The following is a 16,322-nucleotide window of genomic DNA, read 5'->3' on the forward strand; positions in this document are numbered from 1 at the left end:
GTCCCAGGCGCCCTAGGAAAGGTAATTTTAAGGAGTGTTCATTCATATAATGAGTGTAAGTCTCTTTTGCTTTTTCTCAAGGGTCCAAAAATAATCACAGTTGATTTTCGATTACTGTCTATGACATTGTGCTGAAATGGGTCCAGAGTGGCCCAGCTTTCCCCATGTCTGTAAATACTCGGCTCCTTCTCTGGAACCCAGACCACCTCCCTTGAAGTTTTAGTACTGTACTTACGTTATTATGACACATCATGCAATAAAGGTGGCCGTATGTGTATATATCTCCCCTACCAGGCTGTAGACAGGCCCTTTGAAAGCTGGGCTGGTGTGTCTTAATCATCTACGTGTCCTATACCACGTCCAGCTTCTCGTCACCTAGTCCATGAATTGTACAAAGTAGATGTTCAACAGTTATGAAATAAATGTGTGGGTGATGGATGAATGGAATTGAACTTAAAGTGCGATTTCTTCAGCAACACCTATGACTGCACAGTCTTCTCTGTGAGGGAACAGGTCTGTTCAGGTCTTCACTTTACCGCCAGCACCTGCACTTTGTTAAGCCCACAGTAAGCGTTGGGATAATCTTTGTATCCCCTAGAATGAGGATCTCAGCGCATCAGGAATGGAAGAGAGTAAAAGAGTCGAAGCCGAGTTGGTGAGACCGCCCTACTGAAGAGCAGGGACCGCCTGCGCTGGGCTGGGTGGTGAAGGAGTCCGCCAGGAGACGCCTGGGAGCCGCGGGCGAGAGCTGGCGCCCGCCTCTCCTCCACGTCGGCAGGTGGCGCTGTGGGCGGGCGCGGCCGCTAGCTCCGCGCGGCGCCTCTCTCTGGGTAGGGTGGGGAGTCGGCGGAGGGACCTGCGGCGGGCCCNGCGTCTGACTGTGCGCTTAGTCCCGCACCATGGGGAAGCGGGACAATCGGGTGGTGAGTACCGGGTGGGGAAAACAGTGGGGCGACACGGGGCCGGCGGAAGGGGAGCGGAGCCCCTTGCGCTCCTCGACGGGGCCTGAGGGTCAGCGGCGTCGCTCGGACCTCGAGCCGGGAGAACCCGCTCCCCCCATCCCCGCCGGCCGCAGACGCGCGTGCGCCGCGCACGCAGCTGGCGCTTTCCGGCCCTCCACTCTCTTCCCCCTCTTTCCTCCGCTCGTGTCCCCCTCTTCTTTCAACCGCGCCGCACCTTCAGGCGGTGCTCCCTAGCTCCCTTCCCTCCCGTACTGCGGCTAGCAGTGCCCCCATTTTTAGAGCCACAAGAGCTGAAGGAGTTCTGGCTCCTGTACGTTTGTCTTAAGTTTCAGGCCCACGGAGGCGCCGGGACTTGCCCCCTACTCGGGATCGAAGATCTGACTCCGCGCCCCTGTCGCGCGCTAGCTGCTGGGATGGAGGGGCGGAGGCCTCGGGCTCACCTCCTTTCTCCGGACTTGCTGCGCGCCTAGTTTTTAGCGGCAGGTAGACTTGCGTTTGAGGACCAGGATCGAAACATTTGTCTCCGTGTTCGCAGCGCCTGGCACCGCCTGGCACCTAGTAGGACTTGTGTAGGAATGAAGGTGAAAAACAATGGTCGTTGGAGTCAGGCGTAGACGGGAATGTCAGTTTTGGGCGCTCAGGAGTCCGGTGACTGAGATAAGTTGCTTTTTTTCTCTGAGTCTCTGTAAAGAGGGCATTAGTATCATCCACAACTTTGCAGAAGAGTCGAAGCTGCAGAAAGCAAATGGCCAGAGAACATTTGGCATGAAAGTTGTTGTTCTAGTAAATGAGATAAAAGAGACGCAGAATAACTAATAGCAGGAAGAGTAAGAAATAACAGACGATGGATATTCGAAGTTGCGAAGGCATTGAAAAGAGATGGTGCTTTGGGCAAGAGGAGATGAGATGGGAAGAAGACGTTCTAGATGGCTAGTAGGTTGGTTTGGAAAATCCAGATTATAAATCAGACTGGATGGGCTGTAAACATAAGGGATTAGCAATAAATTTGGGTTGCAGCCCTCGAATTCCGGGGTTTGTCTGTGACCGAAGGGTGCAGCCTTCAAGTTCCTGGGTTTATCTGTGACTGACTTTTAACCACTGAGCAGCAAAACGATAAATAAATAAATGCAGTTAATGTACTAAATTGGGGCGCCTGGGTGGCTCAGTTGGTTAAATGTCCGACTTTGGCTCAGGTCATGATCTGGCGGTTGCTGAGTTCCTGCCCCATATTGGGCTCTGTGCTGTGACAGCTCAGTACCGGGAGCCTGCTTGGGATTCTGTGACGCTCCCCGCCCCATGCTCTTTCTCTGTCAATCAAATGAATAAACGTTAAGGAAAAAAAAAAAGTTGTGCCAAATTTAATCTTTTTTAGTCCGTGATTCTTGCCTTTTTGGATGGGGGGGAGGCTAAAAAAGCTTTACTGTTATGAAGTAGTGACATTTCTGGTCTTCAAAACATTTGTTTTAATTTTATATACTACTCATAATCAAAGATGTTTACGACCCACAGTGGTGAACCTTGATTACAATATTAAGAAATGTTCTTTTCTCCTGCCTTCCTGGCTGTTGCTCGTCCCTTGTGGTATCCAGATTCTCAGAGTTCTGACGGAGGATCATCCTTAGGTTTGAGGTGTTATGAGTGTTTTGACTCTGAACTGTGGACTTGAAAATTTAGAAATCACCAGACCTTGGATATGGTTACATACAGAGGCCTAAGATGTTCTGTTTTTGTTTCACTTGGGGAAAGTGTTGCTTTACACATCCCTTTAAAATATTTGAAACTTTTGAGATTAGCTTCATTTTACTAGAACATTTTGATAATAACTCTGGTCTCTACTTATTGGTTGATACGCTTTTATGGCATAGAGTGTTCTGGTAACATTTTATTTGCAGTTGAAAGGTGGGAAAGAGGGGCGCCTGGGTGGCCCAGTCTGTTGAGTGTCCAGCTTTGGCTCAGGTTATGATCTCACAGTTCATGAATTGGAGCCCCACGTCGGGCTCTGTGCTGACAGGTCAGAGCTTGGAGCTTGTTTCAGATTCTGTGTCTCCCTCTCTCTCTGGCCCTCCTGTGCTCACACTCTGTCTCTCTTTCTGTCTCTCTCTCTCAAAAATGAATAAACATTAGAAAGATTTTTTTTTTTAAAGGTGCGAATTGAAACATGAAATTAAGATTGATAAAACAGATTGTCTAATTTGGTGCCCTCATTGCATGGAGGAGGAAATGGAGCTTTTTTCCCCAAATTTTTATTTAAATTCTGGTTGGTTAACGTATAGTATACTATTGGTTTCAGGAGTAGACTTTAGTGACTCAGCACTTAAATACAACACTTAGTGCTCATCAGAGCAAGTGCTCTCCTTAATACCCATTACGCATTTAGCCCATCCCCGCATCTCCCTCCATCAACCCTCAGTTTTGTTATCTATCCTTAAGAGTCTCTTGTGGTTTGTTTCTCTCTCTCTCTCTCTTTTTTTTATGTTTATTTTTGAGAGAGAGAGAGAGAGAATGTGTGTGTGAGAGCAGGGGAGGGGCAGAGAGAGAGGGAAATACAGAATCTGAAGCAGGCTCCAGGCTCTGAGCTGTCAGCACAGGGCCCAGTGTGGGGCTTGAACTCATGAGCCATGAGATCAACCTGAGCCAAAGTCAAATGCTCAACCGACTGAGCCACCCAGGCGCCACTAAATTTTTTTTTTTTTGAGAGAGAGAAAGAACGCACGAATGCAGGGGAGGGGTAAGAGGGGGAGAGACAGAGAATCCCAAGCAGGCTCCATGCCCAGTGTGGAGGGCTTGATCCCACGACTGATCCCACAACCCAAGCCGAAATCAAGAGTTGGCTACTCAGTGGACTGAGCTCCCAGGCATCCCATTATAACCCTTGGTTTTAAATAAAATGAGTGTTTTACTCTGAAAATAATGGCATGTTTTCTTCTTACGTTGGTGGTAAAATCGTAATTTCTAAAGATGATAGAATTGCTTTCTAAGAAAACCATAAAGTCCAGATTGAAAGTGTTCTCTTCCCCCCCCCCCCNTTTGAGCCCCGCATTGGGTGTGGAGATTACTTAAAAATAAAATCTTTAAAAAATAGACTTTTCTGAGCGTTTTTGATTTCACAGCAAAACTGATCAGTAAGTGCAGAGAGTTCCTGTATATTCCACGTGCGCAGTCATGCACAGCCTCCCTCTGCTTGCAACTCTGCTGGGAAGGGCATTGTTATAATTGATGAACCTACCTTGACATCATTTTCACCTGAAGTCCATACTTTACATTAGGGTTCATTCTAGACATTGTACATTCTTAAACAGTTATTTTTTTAAATGAACATTTTACTTCTTAAGATTTATAAAAGGCTGTTAAATTCATGATGGCCAGCCTTTGTCCTCATGGTTTTCTTGAAGTTTCTTTCATGTTCTTATTACTTTGTGCCCTCTAAAACAGATGTATCCTCTAGATGAACATGGGTAATCAAAATAGCAAAGGAAGTTCTGCACATTTTGTTCTCACTTTACTCTTTTCAGATACCTGCCCACTTACCTATTCCCTTAGCTCAGTTTGCTATCCTGAGTTTCAAAAACAAAATGCTGTTACCATACACATGCAGCAGTTTGGAGCTATAGACCATCTAATTATTTATGAATACAAGTATTTAATTTATAAGGTCCCAGTATTTAATGTGATTAAGTCATACTGAGACAGTTCAGGAAATTTCACAATTTCTGTGTTTTAATTGGTGCCTAACCACCCAGGCCTTTAATGTTCAGAACATTGTTTTTAACATTGCTTCAATAAGCGAAAAGCCTTTACCTTTGTAAAATTAATTTTTTGTTTTAAAAACCTTTCTGTTCATAGTAAAAAAAAAAAAAAGCATTGTTGCTTATTGATTATGAGCACAGACCATCAAGTGTTTTGCAAAGAGCCTAGCACATAAGATGTACTTAATAAATATTGCTCTTTTTAAAAATGTTTTGTTTTGAGAGTGCTCACATGAACCGGGGAGGGGCAGAGAGAGAGGGAGAGAGAAAATCCCAAGCAGGCTCCCTGCTGTCGGCACAGAGTCCCCACATCGAGGGGCTATTTTTTACAATAAATATTGCTATTACAGTTGAAATAAATAATTGAGATATTTGGAGTATACTTAAGCAAACAAAGGATAGTGTTTATAATCAAAAGCTTATGTTAAGCCTATTACATAGACCATGATAGCTCATGTAATTGTATCATAAGTTGTCTGTGATTAATAGTCTTAGGATGTGAATATACTACTTTACTATTTAATTTTCCTCTGAAAAGTAAACTGTAAGGCAGACCTATGTACTTGGGGGAAGCAATTTCACAGCAGACATTAAGACACATAAAAATGTTAATGTACTTTTTAAGATACATGCAAGTGTATTTGAAGACTGTAAAACATGGTAAATGTGTTAACGATTTTTTTTTTAAGTAAGCTGTATGCCTACAGAGGGACTAGAACTCATGACCTCAAGATCAAGAGTCACATGCTCTACTGACTATGTTGGCCAAATGTCCTCCAGTTTTTTTTAAATTAAAGTGATAAGTTACCACTACACTGTGAATTTTTTACTTGAAGACCGTTCAGCTCTTGGAATTGGAGTGGCCGTATTGTAGTTGAATTTTTCTCATTTTGTTTACCTTTATTATTATGATAATGTTTGTGTGTAGGTGTTCTGTTTTTGTTTTTCACTTATAAAGGTAACGATTTGGGGCTTCTGTGTGGCTCAGTCGGTTAAGCATCAGACTTCAGCTCAGGTTACAATCTCACCATCAATGAGTTCGAGCCCCTTATCGGGCTCTGTGCTGACAGCTCAGAGCCTGGAGCCTGCTTCAGTTTCTGTGCTTCCCTCTCTCTCTGCATCTCCCCCACTTGTACTTTGTCTCGCTCGCTCGCTTGCTCTCTCACAAATAAACATTTAAAAAAAAGTGTTTTTAAATAAAGGTAATGCTTTTTTTTTTTTAATATCCTAGGGTATGAAATGATGAACATAGACATCTGTCTTTACATTTTGATGCATCTAGATATTTATTATGTTTTATTCATTTTTTGATAGAGACAGGGAATGAACGGGGAAGGATAGAGAGAGAAGAAGATATAGAATCTGAAGCAGGCTCCAGGGTCTGAGCTGTCAGCAGAGAGCTTGACACAGGGCTCAAACTCAGGAACTCCGGGATTAAGACCTGAGCTGAAGTAGGATGTTTTTACTGACTGAGCTACCCAGACCCCTCAATGCATCTAGTTTTTTTTTTTAATTTATAGCTGTTAATTAAAATGGTATATTTTGGCCAACTTGTTTTTGCTTTACATTAAAGAAGTCTCAGACATCTTTCCATATCAGGGATTATAGATCTATTTCTTTTTATGGCTGCATAGTATTTCATTTTGAAAGGTATATTTTACTATATAATTATTAACACATCTCAATTTGTTGGCTTTTGCGGTGTTTTCAGTTTTCCCTATTTTAGTAATTTAATTTTGAACATCCTTGTATATATTTGCATTTTTTGGAAATAAACCGTTTTTACAGTTTTAAATTTAAGATATTTTACTGGTAGGTGCTACTAAAATTATGACATGGGACCAAAGAAATGGGATGGTGATAGATATTATCTCCTGTTTAAAAACTTAGCTTTGCACCTATACTTGCTTCTGGTTATTAGGATTGTCAGTATGATTATTTGGACCAACAGTTCCTCTATTGCAGCCTCCATTGGTTGTCATATTTGTACATGAACTGAGTGAAATTCTCAGCAGAGGCAGTTGAATGAAATACTCAAAGACACAATAGTTGATGTAAAGAACATCACTATATGCCTGTCTCTTTAGTTGGATTGGATATTCACATCTAGCTGACTCTAAACATATCTGACATTAGGAGTTCTAGCATTAATTCCTGCATATATCATGTAATTAATTAGGCAGTGTCCAGTTGAATGGGAATAGTTCTCAGTATGTGCTGTTTATAGTAGTTTTATATTGTTTGATCTGCCAGAGAATTCTAGAAATATATGACTCGTACTTGTTTTGAGGGTGGGAAATACTAATCATTTTAATGGGGTTTGTTTAAAAAATGGAACAAATAAATTCTTTCACTTCTTTGGGAACATTAAGTCTTAGGTTCAAGGCCTTAAAATCAACCTTGATAGTAGTCATTTTTGACCAGAATTCTTTTTATTTAAAAAATGGAGGGGCACCTGGGTGGCTCAGTCGGTTGAGCATCCGACTTCGGCTTAGGTCATGATCTTACGGTTTGTGGGTTTGAGCCCCACGTCAGGCTCTGTGCTGACAGCTAGCTCAGAGCCTGGAGCCTGTTTCAGATTCTTTGTCTCCCTCTCTCTCTGTCCCTCCTCCACTCATGCTCTGTCTCACTCTGTCTCTCAAAAATAAATATAAAAAAAATTTTTTTAATGGAAGAGTTTTTACAAATGCTTGTTGACTTATGAGGATCAAGGAGTTGAGACTAATTGAAAGACCAAATTTTATGTGTGCACAGTTCATTGTAATAAAACATCTCTTTGCTAGATACTGTCATCAACAAAGAAACCTTTATTTTGTCTGGATATGTTTTTGAAAAAAGTATCTAAAAATGTGTTTTGCTACTATAGTAAGTACAGTATACAGAGCATAATTTGATTTTTGTAGAGTTCTTTATTGTAAAAATAAACAAAGTTCATCATCTTAGCCATTTTTTAAAAATTTTTTTTTAATGTTTTATTTCTAGGAGAGAGAGAGAGACAGCGTGAGCAGGGGAGGGGCAGAGAGAGAGGGAGTCACAGACTGAAACAGGCTGCAGGCTCTGAGCTGGCAGTCAGCACAGAGCCTGACACAGGGCTCGAACCCACGAACCGCGAGGTCATGACCTAAGCGAAAGTCAGACGCTTAACCGACTAAGCCACCCAGGCACCCCCATCTTAGCCATTTTTAAGGGTTTAAGTCAGTGGCATTAAGTTATTCACAGTGTTGTACAGGTGTCACCACTGTCTATTTCCAGAACTCTTTTTTTAAGTTTATTTAGAGAGAGAGAGAGAAAGGGCACACGTGCGTGTGGGGGGGGGGAGGGGCAGAGAGAGACTCCCAAGGAGGTTCCATGCTGTCAACACAGAGCCCGACTCAGGGTTCAGTCCCATGAACCATGAGATCATGACCTGAGCCGAAAGTTGAGCTACCCAGACACCCCCTCCAGAACTTTTTCAGCATCCCAGATAAGTAGCTCTGTACTTATTAAAGAGTAATTCTCAGTCACCTATTCCCCTCCAGCCCCTGGAATCCTTTTTACTTTCTATCTCGATAAATTTGTTTACTCTAGATCCCTCATATAAGTTGGATCATACAGTATTTGGCCTTTTGTATCTGGATTGTTTCACTTAGCATGTTTCCAGGGTTCATCCATATTGTAATATGTTAAAGAATTTCATTTCTTTCTAAGGCTGCATAATACTCTATTGTGTGTATACACCACATTTCGATTATCCGTTCATCAGTAGATGGATATTTAGATTGTTTCTGCCTTTTTGCTATTGTGAATAATGCTGCTATGAACATGAGTGTACAAGTATCCGAGTTCCTACTTTAAATTATTCCTCAGTTCCACTTAGACATGGAATTGCCGGATCATATGGTAAATTCTGTATTGAACTTTTTGAGGAAAACAGATGTTTCCACAATACCTGCAGCATTTTATATTCCCACCAGCAATGTTGTAAAGGTTCCAGTTTCTCCCATTTTTCAAGTTCATTTATTTATTTTGAGAGAGAGCATGAGCATGGGAGGGGCAAAAAGAGAGGGAGACACAGAATCTGAAGCAGCCTCCAGGCTCTGAGCTGTCAGCACAGAGCCTGACACGGGGCTCGAACCCACAAACTCTGAGATCATGACCTGAGCCAGTCAGATGCTTAACCAACTAAGCCACCCAGGCACCTCGAAAAACAGATATTTTAATTTTGATGCAGTCTTGTTGTGTTTTCTTTTGTTGTCTGTGCAGAATTTAATATTTGATGTCAACAATTGGCAAGTAAACTTGAGTCAGTATGGCATAGTATTTACTGAAACAAAGATATAGTAGAATAAGTGATGAATTTAAAGTTAGATCTTTGGGACACCTGGGTGGCTCAGTCGGTCAAGTGGCTGACTCTTGATAACCACTCAGGTCATGATCTCGCTGTTCTGGGATTGAGCCCCTTGTCAGGCTCCCTACTGGGCATGGAGCCTACTTGGTATTCTCGCTCTCCCTCTCCCCCCTCCGCTCTGCCCCTCGCCTACTCACACTCTCTCTCTGCCCCTCCCCTGCTCACACACATAAACTCCCTCTCCTCTCTTGAAATGAATACACTTTAAAAAAAGTTAGATCTTTAATTTTTTTGCAGCTGAGTTTCTTAATTTGCCAGTGAGCATAGTGTTACCAGGCTGGTGTGGTTATTGAGCTTTAGGAGAAAACATAAAATCATCTTACGGTAAGAAAGAGGTATCATTATTATCTTCATTAAATCTCTGGTTTAAAAACAAAAGGTGGAGGGGGACACCTGGAGGCTCAGTCCTTTAAACATCCGACTTCGGCTTATGTCATGATCTTGTAATTTGTGAGTTCGAGCCCCACATCAGGCTCTGTGTTAACAGCTCAGAGCCTGGAGCCTGCTTCAGATTCTGTGTCTCCTTCTCTCCCTGCCCCTTCCCCACTCATGCTGGCTCTGTCTCTGTCTCTCTCTCTTTCTCTCTATCTGTCTCTCAAAAATAAATAAGGGCCGCCTGGGTGGCTCAGTCTGTTAAGCATCTGACTTTGGCTCAGGTCATGATCTCATAGTTCTTGAGTTCGAGCCCCTCATTGGGCTCTGTGCTGACAGCTTAGAGCCTGGAGCCTGCTTCGGATTCTGTGTCCCTCTGTGGTTCTGCCCCTTCCCTCCTCACGCTCCGTGTGTGTGTGTGTGTGTATGTGTGTGTACATGTGTGTGTGCCCGTGCACGTGTCTCTCACACACAGAAATAAACATTAAAAACAAAAATAAAAACAAAAATAAACATTTAAAAAATTTTAAATCTCTGGTAAAAAATTTTTCTAAGAAATAGTGTTATTACTTATCTCTAGAATTTGTGAGGCTTAATAGAGTGTTAAATTTATTTTTTGTAATGAAAATTTGGTTAGATTATTCATGCTTAGTTGGATATAATATGCATTTATAATAATTGCTTAGTGAGATTTGCATTTTTAATTTTTTTTAATTGAGTTAATTTTTGTTCTTTCCTCAAGGCCTATATGAACCCAATAGCAATGGCCAGATCCAGGGGCCCAATCCAGTCTTCAGGGCCAACAATCCAAGATTATCTGAATCGACCAAGGCCTACCTGGTATTTGTGTAACAATTTTGCCATTTATAAGATTTTCATAAATTTTTTAAAGGTTACTGTTACAGTTTTAATTAATTACAAAGCATTTGTCAGATACATAATTTTTTGAAGTGATATTCATAGGTGCTTTCTTTTCAATGTATGAAACACACACATGCATGAGTGTAGAACAAATATTTGAGAACCCACCACCCTGTGTAGCTAAAGAGCTAGCAGATAACCTTTCATATCAACCTCTTCTCTGTCCTCAAAAAGAGGCATTAACCTCGCAGTGTTTTAAGCTATTTAAAATGGTAGGTTCCACTAAGCTTGACCTTCATTGAGGCATGTTTCTATTCTTATCTTGGCTTTTCAGTAGATTAGAACTTAAATATTTTTGTTTTAAATTGTTTTTGGGGTTTTCATTTGCCCTCATTGAGTAGCTCTGATCATTTGTATTTATTTATATTGCAGCACTGGCCTTATTTTTTTCAGTATGTCTTTTTATTAACAATCAAACTCCTAAGATAACTTACAAGTTTCAGACTTGTTAGCTTCATAATGCTACTAAGTGCCCCTAAAAGCTGAGCAACTATAGTTGAAAGTTGTGCTTACATGTAACAAGTACTCTTCTTTTGAATTAAATAGAAAGTAAACCATGTCTACCTCTTAGAGTTTGGTGAATGCTGTTGTTAACTGTTGCAGCATACCAGAAAATTATCCCAAACCAAAATACATTTTACCTTCAAAATTGGGGAGAAAAATGAACTTTAAAGAGGAAGTGCTCGAGAAAGTATATTATGTGTGTGTCAGAGTCCCCAAAGATAGCCCGTAGGTTGTATAATTTGTTAGACTCCCAGATAGTTGTACTCTTGGGCCTTCCTGACAATATGCAGTCAGGCATGCTGTACCAGCTCTTCTGTACAGTATGAGAGGTACATTGTAAAATAGATGTTTAGTAATAAAATATAGTCGTTTAAATAGACTTTAGCTCACCCTGACACTGAAACTACTAGCTTTGGGACCCTCCGCAGATTTCTTAACCTGCCTCAAGCTTTGCTTCTTTATCTGTAAAATAGGGTTAATAATACTGCATTTTTCTCACAGGATTGTTGGAAGGATTAAAGGAAATGTATTAAAACCAGTGCTCAAATGATCGCTGTATTAGCTCTGATAATCCATGTTTGGAAAAGGAATGATGAGTATTATCTGACAGATTATATTAATACTAATTGACTTACAAGGTTATGAACAAAGAACTTTAAAATGTGTCAGTACTGGAATGGAGGTTTATTAGGAGACTTTTTTATTTATAAAATTTTGGTTTTGTTCGTAAGCATCCATCTCTAGTTTGAATTGCTTGAAAACTTATGTGTATATTCTATTAAGGGAAGAAGTGAAAGAACAACTGGAGAAGAAAAAGAAAGGCTCTAAGGCATTGGCTGAATTTGAAGAAAAAATGAATGAGGTTTGTAAATAGTACCTGTTTGAAAAAAATAGACTAATCTCTTTTCTTAAATGTGAAATAACATTTTAACAAATCAGGGGTCAGGCATGGTTTTTGGTTTAAGTGCACTCTCTACATTAAATACAGGTTTGTATATAAATGCATGATTTCTTTAAAATAAAAAGAGGAAAAACTAAAAAGCAGAAAATCATCTTACAGCAATTTAGGTCATCTTAGGTTTTCTAAATACTGGATTCTTCCCTTTATCTTCCCCTGCCCCCATGCCCCCATATTACTCTGAGCTTTCCATGATGTTTCCCTGTTTTGATCAGAAATGTGTGTAGTATTCCAGGTACAATATAGATGAATTCAGCTTTGACTGATAATCTGTCCTTGTAAAAAAGAAAAAAAGTTCTCAGCCTCAGGAATAATACCTACTCCTCAAGATGCAGTGGAGAGCTCCTACTCTTTAATACCCCCTTTAATAAAGAGCTCTGAGAGGATCCTTTGGTGACAGGGTTCTGGCACCTGGAGTGCCTTTCCTCTGGATGGATAGCCTTTGATGCTATGTATAACCTTTTGCAGAACTGGAAGAAAGAACTAGAAAAACACAGGGAGAAATTATTAAGTGGAAGTGAGAGCTCATCCAAAAAAAAACAGGTAAGAGTTTAATGCTGTTTTTAATGTCACAGTTGGGTGTACTACTATCAATATGATTTAAAAAACTCACATCAGCTTATTTAGATTTGTACTTTTGTTTGCTTTTAGAGAAAGAAAAAAGAAAAGAAGAAATCTGGTAGGGTGAGCAAAAGTTTTCCATTTTTCTAAATGTTACAATTAAGAGTTTACGAAAAAAGTAAGAATAATTTATACAACCTATATGCCGACTGTAAATGAGTCAAGGAGCATGGAGGTCCTTTGGTAGATATAGTGGTTTTGTTCTGTTAGCAATATGAAGAAAGGTGCCAACTGTCTTATAACCTAGCAACTCCTCTGTTGCTGTCAGGGAAGGAAAGGGGAAGATTGACTACCATTGCCATATCTGTTGCTTTGTTGAGCCTTTTTCCTGTGTGTGTGTGTGTGTGTGTGTGTGTGTGTGTGTGTGTGTGTATGTGTGCGTGTGACATTCGACTTTTTAATATTTAAGTCTTAGGAATAATATAACATCTGTTTCTCAGCCACTAGATTGATTTTGTTAAGTATTTGAAAGACTTAGTAATAAGAAAAAAAATTCCTGCATCTCACAAGCTTTAATTGTTTTGTGCTTGGTCAAGTATTCATCTTCTTCTTCATCAAGCTCTGATTCTTCCAGCAGTTCTTCGGATTCTGAAGATGAGGTAAGGTTTGCCTGTGATGGTTTATGAAATAATAATCTCTAGTTTATGTAATGACAAGAGGAAATCCATTATGGAATATATTAGAAATGTTGACTCACAGGTTTTGGTTAATTATCTTAGAGCACTGACAGTAATAAACAACTAGATATTGAAATATTAATATATATATTTTTTAGATTCCTAAATTTGACTTATTCACTTAAAAATACCAGTAGAAGAAATAGAGTTTCAAAATCTAAAATGCTATCTGACTAGAAGCTTAGAGGGTACGTGTGACTCAAATTACTTGACTTTTTTATAAAACAGGAAGATTAAGTAACATTTTAAACAGTTATTAAGGGGATGCTTGGCTGGATCATTCAGTAGAGTATGTGACTCTTGATCTCAGGCTCTACATTGGGCACAGCGTTACTTTAAAAATATTGTTTGTGTAAGTAAAACATGTATTTACAGTTTGGTTCTTTCATTTAAGCTTTGTTCATTGATAAAAGTTTGATAGTAATAAAATGCATTAATTATATTTTTGAAACAGAAAGCAAATATTTCTAAAAATATTTTATATAGGATAAAAAACAAGGAAAAAGAAAAAAGAAGAAGAAGAACCGTTCACATAAATCTTCTGAAAGCTCCATGTCAGAAACTGAATCAGACAGTAAGGTAAAATTATTTAAGTTATCAGCATTTTGGATAGCAAACCACATTTAATTACCTTCTTCTTTTATGTCATCCTATCTTAAAAAGTACTCTCAGTTTGGAAATGAGATACTATTTTTTTTGTACTTTGATAGTCTGTGCCATTTAATTGATATACTTAATAACATCTTACATATGGCTTTTAGTTCTCTAAATACTTCCACATACTTCCATGTCTCAACATTTCCATGATAGCTTTTTTCCACTTTCATAAAGAGTTCAGAGAAAAAACACACTCTACTATCTGGTCCAGTGTCCTTTCTTTTATCTCTAAATGTGCTCTGTACTGTCCAGCAGTGTAAAATATAATTGGCATTGGCTCTCAGACATTTGTGGTAATAAGGAATACATGCAAGTTATAATAAAGATGTAGATTCCTGGGCCTCATCTCCAGAGAGTGTGATTCAGTAAATCTGATTAGGCTCAGAAGTCTACATTTTTTAACAGTTGTCCTCCATGATTCTGATATAAGGGTGTTCTTGGACCACAATTTGATAAACGTTATCCTAGGATCCCAGAAAAACAAAACAACTGTCTGTTTTTGTGGCACATCTCTACTTGTCCTGTTGTGGTATTTTTTGACAAAATTCCTGGCCTCTAGAAAGTATTCCAAAGACTGGTTTTCTTTTTGGCTTTTAAGGCCAAAGACACAGTCTCAAGATAATGATGGCTAATATTCATCCAAGTGCCTCCTGTGGTAGGCACAGTTCTAAGCACTTGACATGTTAACTCAGTCCTCATCCGTTTTTTGGATAAGGAAGGCTCAGGGAGGTTAATGGCTAGAACTGAAAGAATCAAAAGCAGAAATTCTAGCCTCTCCTCCTTATAAGGAGAGAAGGAAAACGAGATTGGTGGATGTCTGTAGACAGTATGAATTAGAACTCCAGTGCATATGATCACCACAGGCAAAAATAGGCAGATGGCATTAAGTCTTATTTTTTAAATAAACCATGTGGTTATTGTAGATAATATCTGTCATTTGAGGTGTATCTAGATTCGATATATAGCTAGAGATGAAAAAATGAAGAATGCCCATTTCCTTACAAGCACATATGTACGCAACATATATTTCTCCTATATTTTTAGAATAAAATTCTGGTATGAAATAAGCTTTTTTCAGTTTATTTAATAAACTGAGCAAATCACCTTTCTGGTATTTTTGTCCTTATACTATTATTGCTGTATCTTTTAAATTTAAAATTGATGTATATATATGTTTGTGTGTTTAGGATAGTTTAAGAAAGAAGAAGAAGTCAAAGGATGCAACTGAGAAAGAAAAGGTAATTATAATTTTACATTGCCTTAGTCTGTCGTACAATACTTCATTTACTTCAAGAAATTAAAAAGTAGTATGTTCTTTGTTTTAACTTAAGAGATTTATTTCTTTTGCTTTTATAACAGTTCTTGTTGATTTAGGAAATTATTTATTGAATTCATTTTTGAAAGTTAAAAGATCAGAAAAGTATTCCTGTAGAGAGTTTGAATTTGTACGGATTAATACATTATCTCAGATTAAAAATTCAAAATGATGGAGATTGAATATTTCCTTTGTTTCTTCAAGTCATTTTATTTATTTTTTTAATATTTATTTATATTTTGAGAAAGACAACATGGGGGGCCAGAGAGAAGACAGAGGATTGGAAGCCAGCTCTGCACTGACAAAATGGAGCTTGCTTGGAATTCTCTCTCTCTTTTTCTCTCAAAATATATAAACTTAAAAAAAAAGATTTCTTAATTACAGAACATGGAGCTTTGTTTCAAATTGAATATATTGTGGATAAATTTTTGAAAAAATATTTTACTACTATAGATATTTTATACTTAACTGTAAATAATGCAAGTTTATTCCTGTGTTTCTGATTTATAATTAAAAACCTTTTTCTGGTTCTTAGTAATAAAAACCTAAATGAAACAGTTACTAATGAAAGAAAATTACAGACTATATTTTACTCAGTCGTTTTAAATATATTTTCTAAATTGGGGTGTAATTCAATAATATGCTATTAAACATTTTAAAATTACAATTTGGAGGATTATTGTATGTATACAGTGTTATGCAATGACCACCTCTCTAGTTTCAAAACTTTTTCATCACCTCTTTAAAAACAACCCAAACTCAGTAACTAATTCCCATTCTTCCTTCCACCCCATCCCCTAGTAACTTCTACTCTGCTTTCCATCTCTATGGAGTTACATATTCTGGATATATCTTTATTCTGTGTTTTGTTGTTTTGTTTTTGTTGAATCAAAAGTAGGACCTTTAGGGGCGCCTAGCTGGCTCAGTCAGTAGAGCATGTGACTCTTGATCTTGGGGCTGTAGGTTTGAGCTCCATGTTGAGCATAGAGAGTACTGAAAAATAAAATCTTTTTTTTTTAAAGTAGGAACTTTAATAAGTGTATCATTTGTATTTACATTAAAATAAATGGAATTTATTGGAATTAAAACAGTCCTACTTGGCTATTTATGAATTGGACATATGAGACAAATTATCCTTTGTGTGTTTTGTTTTGTTTTTACAAATACGATAGTATCAATAGTATCACACTTTGGAAAGCCAG

The 16,322-nt window shown here is 38.7% G+C and overlaps 1 protein-coding gene across 5 annotated transcripts in view; it reads left to right on the top strand.

The window, feature by feature from the left end:
• The window catches only part of FAM133B (family with sequence similarity 133 member B), a 28,731-nt gene continuing 12,409 nt past the window's right edge, over positions 1 to 16,322 (top strand). For 3 of the 5 annotated variants that reach the window (XM_077776235.1, XM_077776236.1, XM_077776240.1), the window contains exons 1-8: positions 869 to 923; positions 10,210 to 10,307; positions 11,676 to 11,754; positions 12,319 to 12,393; positions 12,502 to 12,534; positions 13,008 to 13,070; positions 13,635 to 13,727; positions 14,993 to 15,043. In XM_077776235.1, coding sequence (XP_077632361.1) covers positions 900 to 923; positions 10,210 to 10,307; positions 11,676 to 11,754; positions 12,319 to 12,393; positions 12,502 to 12,534; positions 13,008 to 13,070; positions 13,635 to 13,727; positions 14,993 to 15,043 — 516 coding nt within the window. In that variant the 5' untranslated portion in view covers positions 869 to 899. Of the gene's footprint in view, positions 22 to 868; positions 924 to 6,059; positions 6,160 to 10,209; positions 10,308 to 11,675; positions 11,755 to 12,318; positions 12,394 to 12,501; positions 12,535 to 13,007; positions 13,071 to 13,634; positions 13,728 to 14,992; positions 15,044 to 16,322 lie in introns of those variants that run through there. The other 2 variants (XM_077776239.1, XM_077776238.1) reach the window with 2 other exon arrangements.

Source organism: Crocuta crocuta, unplaced genomic scaffold (genome assembly GCF_008692635.1).
Source record: "Crocuta crocuta isolate KB4526 unplaced genomic scaffold, BGI_CrCroc_1.0 scaffold37, whole genome shotgun sequence".
Lineage (NCBI taxonomy): Eukaryota > Metazoa > Chordata > Mammalia > Carnivora > Hyaenidae > Crocuta > Crocuta crocuta.